This window comes from Salvelinus sp. IW2-2015, unplaced genomic scaffold, assembly GCF_002910315.2.
Source record: "Salvelinus sp. IW2-2015 unplaced genomic scaffold, ASM291031v2 Un_scaffold5165, whole genome shotgun sequence".
In the NCBI taxonomy this organism is placed as follows: Eukaryota; Metazoa; Chordata; class Actinopteri; order Salmoniformes; family Salmonidae; genus Salvelinus; species Salvelinus sp. IW2-2015.
In genome coordinates this window covers 22,070-26,856 of record NW_019946431.1, presented here as the reverse complement: position 1 = coordinate 26,856, position 4,787 = coordinate 22,070, and the positions used below count along the sequence as shown (strand labels likewise).

At 42.3% G+C, this 4,787-nt stretch overlaps 1 protein-coding gene across 1 annotated transcript in view; it reads left to right on the top strand.

The window, feature by feature from the left end:
* Positions 1-4,787, top strand: part of LOC112078025 (calcineurin subunit B type 1-like) — a gene marked incomplete at its 5' end in the record, with an annotated part of 13,385 nt that overhangs the window by 2,959 nt on the left and 5,639 nt on the right. The window contains one exon of the mRNA XM_070441918.1: positions 3-187. Coding sequence (XP_070298019.1) covers positions 3-187 — 185 coding nt within the window. The remainder of the gene's footprint in view (positions 1-2; positions 188-4,787) is intronic.

The following is a 4,787-nucleotide window of genomic DNA, read 5'->3' as shown; positions in this document are numbered from 1 at the left end:
AGTCGCCTTCCGGATCTACGACATGGACAAGGATGGCTACATCTCCAACGGGGAGCTCTTCCAGGTGCTGAAGATGATGGTAGGAAACAACCTGAAGGACACACAGCTCCAGCAGATCGTGGACAAGACCATCATCAACGCAGACAAGGACGGAGACGGCAGAATATCCTTCGAAGAGTTCTGCTTAGTAAGTCTGAGGTCTTAATGTCCGGGGGAACTGTGTCGGGGCGGTTAAAGAAAATCTCTTGACATTTTTCCAAAGTTCCCTGGTTGGAGGATACCTGGTGTCTGGAAGGAACAGGCAGGGATAGAACACGAGGAAATGTTCCAGAACTGTGCAAACCTATTTGGGGGCGGGGTTGTAACTCAAGTTCTGGAGGGTTGCTATGGTTGCACCTTAGAGATTGCTGCCCCAATGTATATAGAGGCATTGGACACTGGTCACTTCAATGTTTACATACTATTTTACCCACTTCATATGTAAATACTGTATTCTAGTCATGGATAATCCTTTTTTACAGAGCCTTCTGAAAGTATTTCACGATCCCTTCACTTTTTCCACATTTTTGTTACGTTACAGCCTTATTCTAAAATGGATTAAATAAATAAAAATCCTCTGCAATCTACACACAATACCCCATAATGGCACTATTGATGATACTATGAGACTTGAAATTGAGCTCAGGTTCATCCTGTTTCCATTGATCATCCTTGAGATGTTTCTACAACTTGACTGGAGTCCACCTGTGGTAAATTCAATTGATTGGACATGATTTGGAAAGGCACACACCTGTCTATATAAAGGTCCCACAGTTGACAGTGCATGTCAGAGCAAAAACCAAGCCTTGAGGTCGAAGAAATGGTCCGTAGAGCACAGATCTGGGAAAGGTTACCAAAAAATGTCTGCAGCATTGAAGGTCCCCAAGAACACAGTGGACTCCATTTTTCTTAAATGGAAGAAGTTTGGAACCACCAAGACACTTCCTAGAGCTGGCCACCTGGCCAAACTGAGCAATCGGGGGAGAAGGGCCTTGGTCAGGAAGGTGACCAGGAACCCGATGGTCACTCTGACAGAGCTCTAGAGTTCTTCTGTGGAGATGGGAGAACCTTCCAGAAGGACAACCATCTCTGCAGAACTCCACCAATCAGGCCTTTATGGTAGACTGGCCAGATGGAAGTCACTCCTCAGTAAAAGTCACATGGAGTTTGCCAAAAGGCATCTAAAGACTCTCAGACCGTGAGAAACAAGATTCTCTGGTCTGATGAAACCAAGATTGAACTCTCTGGCCTGAATGCCAAGCGTCACGCCTGGAGGAAACCTGGCACCATCCCTACGGTGAAGCAAGGTGGTGGCAGCATCATGCTGTGGGGATGTTTTTCAGCTCAGAGACTGGGAGACTAGTCAGGATCAAGGCAAAGATGAACAGGGAAAAGTTTAACTTGAACCCGATCGTACATCTTTGGAGAGACCTGAAATACCTGTGCAGCAACACTCCCCATCCAACCTGACAGAGCTTGAGAGGATCTGCAGAGAAGAATGGGAGAAACTCCCCAAATACAGGTGTGCCAAGCTTGTAGCGTCATACCCAAGAAGACACAAGGCTGTAATCGCTGCCAAAGGTGCTTCAACAAAGTACTGATTAAAGGGTCTGAATCCTTATGTAATTGTGATATTTTTTGTAAAAACCTGTTTTTGCTTTGTCATTATGGGCTATTGTGTGTAGATTGACGAGGGGGAAAAAAACGTATTTAGTGTAACATTAGAAATGCTATGTATAGAGATGACATGACTCGAGACAGTTTCTATCTGAAAGTTCTGTATTCTGTTTCACTCTCCTGAATGAGCCATATTTTGCACGTTTCTCTAAAGCCTTCAACTAAAATGCTCTGTCCTTGTGTGAGTATTATTTTTGGTTTGAGCTGGTTGGACCATGGTTATTATTGGTTTGAGCTGGTTGGACCATGGTTATAATTAGTTTGAGCTGGTTGGACCATGGTTATAATTGGTTTGAGCTGGTTGGACCATGGTTATAATATTAAATGGTTTGAAAGCTTGGTTTGGAACCATTGGTTTAATAATTGGTTTGAGCTGGTTGGGAACCATGGGTTAATAATTGGTTGAGCTGGTTGGACCATGGTTATATGGTTTGAGCTGTGTTGCGACCAGGTTATAATAGTTTTTGGGAGCTGGTTGGCATGCCTATTAATTTGGAGCGGTTGAGGTAAATTAGTAGTGGTTGGACCAGTATATGCGTTGGCTTGTGGACCCATGGTTATTATTGGTTTGAGCTGGTTTGAACCACGGTGTTGTAATTGGTCTTGAGCTGGGTTTGGGAACCACGGGTTTATATTTGGTTTGGAGCTGGTTGGAACCCAGGTTATAATTAGTTTGATTGAGCTGGTTGGAACATGGGTTTAATTGGGGTTTGAGCTGGTTGACCATGGTTATGAATTGGGTTTGAGGGCAAGTATTCATGGTTGGACCACGGGTTATATAATTGGGTTTGAGCTGGTTGGACCCACGGTTTATTAATTGGTTTTGAGCTGGTTGGAGACCCACGGTTAATAAATTGGTTTTGAGCTGGGGTTTTGGACCACGGATTAATTAATTGGTTTGAGCTGGTTGGAAGCACGGTTTATAAATTGGTTTGAGCTGGGTTGGACATGGTTAAATTGGTTTGAGCTGGTTGGACATGGTTATAATTGAGTTTGAAAGCTGGTGTGGAACCACTGGTTATATTTAAGTTGTTGAGCTGGTTTTGGACAATGGGTTATAATTGGGTTGGAGCTTGGTTGGACCATGGTTATAAATTGGTTTGAGCTGGTTGGACCTACGGTTTATAATTAGTTTGAGCTGGTTGGACCATGGTTATAAATTAGTTTGGAGCTGGGTTGGACATGGTTAACTTGGTTTTGAAGCTGGTTTGTGAACCACGGTTAAAAATAAATTGGTTTTGAGCTGTTGGGATCCATGGTATTAATTGGTTTTGGGAGCTGTTAGGACATGGGTATTAATTAGTTTGAAGTGCTTGGTTGGAACCTGGTTATAATTGGTTTAGCTGGTTGACCATGTTTAATAATTGGGTTTGAGCTGGTTGGGGACCATGGTTATAAATTGGGTTTGAGCTGGTTGAACCATGGTTATAAATTGGGTTTGACTGGTTAGGACCCATGGTTATAATTGGTTTTGAGCTGGTTGGACAACAGGTTTATATTAGTTTTGAGCATGGTTGGACCTTGGATGGTTATAATTGGTTTGAGCTGGGTTGAACCACGGTTATAATTGGTTTGAAGGCTGTTTGGACCACCGGGTTCTATATTTGGTTTGATGTGGGGGTTTGACCATGTTATCATTTAAAGTTTGAGCGGGTTGGAACCATGGATCAATGTTTTGGGAGCGGTTGGCACATGGTTAAATTAATTGGTTTGAGCTTGGGTTGGGGACCAATGGTTACATAAATTAGTTTGAGCTGGTTGGACCAAAGGTATAATTAGTTTGAAGCTGGTTGGACCATGGTTATAAATTAGTTTGAGCTGGTTGGACCATGGTTATAATTGGTTTGAGCTGGTTGGACCATGGTTATAATTGGTTTGAGTTGGTTGAACCATGGTTTTGAGAATGGTTTATGGTTTGGACTGAAAAAGCAAGGTTGTTGTGGAGGATTGTGTTGACTTCATTTGAAGAGACTCATTCATCAAAAAAAGCTGAGAATGCAGGACAATAATTAAAGAACAAAGACAAGGGGTTAACAGCATACAGTAGTTATACTATATTAAGGGGTTTAACAGCCTACAGTAGTTATACTAGTATTAGAGGGTTACAGCAACAGTATTAAATATTCAGTAGTGAGTTGTCTCTCTGAGGTAAGAACCATGTTGCATGATTTTGAAGTTCACAAATGTAGCCAATAGCATTAAGAATCAATCCTGTCCATGTTCAGACATTAGAACTTGCGATTTTTATGGAAATTAGAATTGGAATGGAAATTGATAGAATTGAAACTAGAATTGGAATTAGAATTCATTTATAATTGGAAATTTGAATTGGACTAGAATTGGAACTAAATTGGAACTAGAATTTGGAACTAGAATTGGAAATAAAATTAATGAATTGGGAATTGGAATTAGAAATTCGAACTAGAATTGGAAATTAGAACTAGAATAATAATCATACTAACATAACTTGTGTTCCTCCTCTCTTTCTCCTAGGTGGTGGGGGGCCTTGACATACACAAAAAGATGGTGGTGGAACGGTGACCTGAGCCCGCAGTTATCCCGCTCCCCTTTCCCCCCCTCGCTTTCCTCTTTCTCCTCCCGTCTGTCTCTTGAGAATCTTGCTCAAGAACATCCTGAAACAACGCTCTCTGTGTATTTCAATGGAGTATCTCTTCTCTCTTCTGAAGCCACCTACCTGCTTCTGTGTTTTCAATGAAGAGGTATTTCTCCCTCTCTATCTCCTAGTCTTCTCATCCCTCTTCTCCCTTGAGAGGCCACCTTGTACTTTTTTTTTTCTTAAGAAAAACCAGGGGCCCCTCCACGGGCCTCCGTGGAAGCCAACTTTTTAAGTGTTAAATGCACTCCGATCCCTTCAATAACGCGAAGAAAAGAAAACAAGAATATCTTGTTGTAAAGAGCATGCACAGTTCAATGGAGGAGGGAGGGATGGCGGTTAATCTCCTGAGAAATGCACTCTGGGCTTCTAGTGTCTTAGTTGTGTATTCGAACCCAAAACCACTAACGTCTTGGCTCAAAGGTGGGTGCATGGCGGAGTGGCAGGTTTGAGCTGA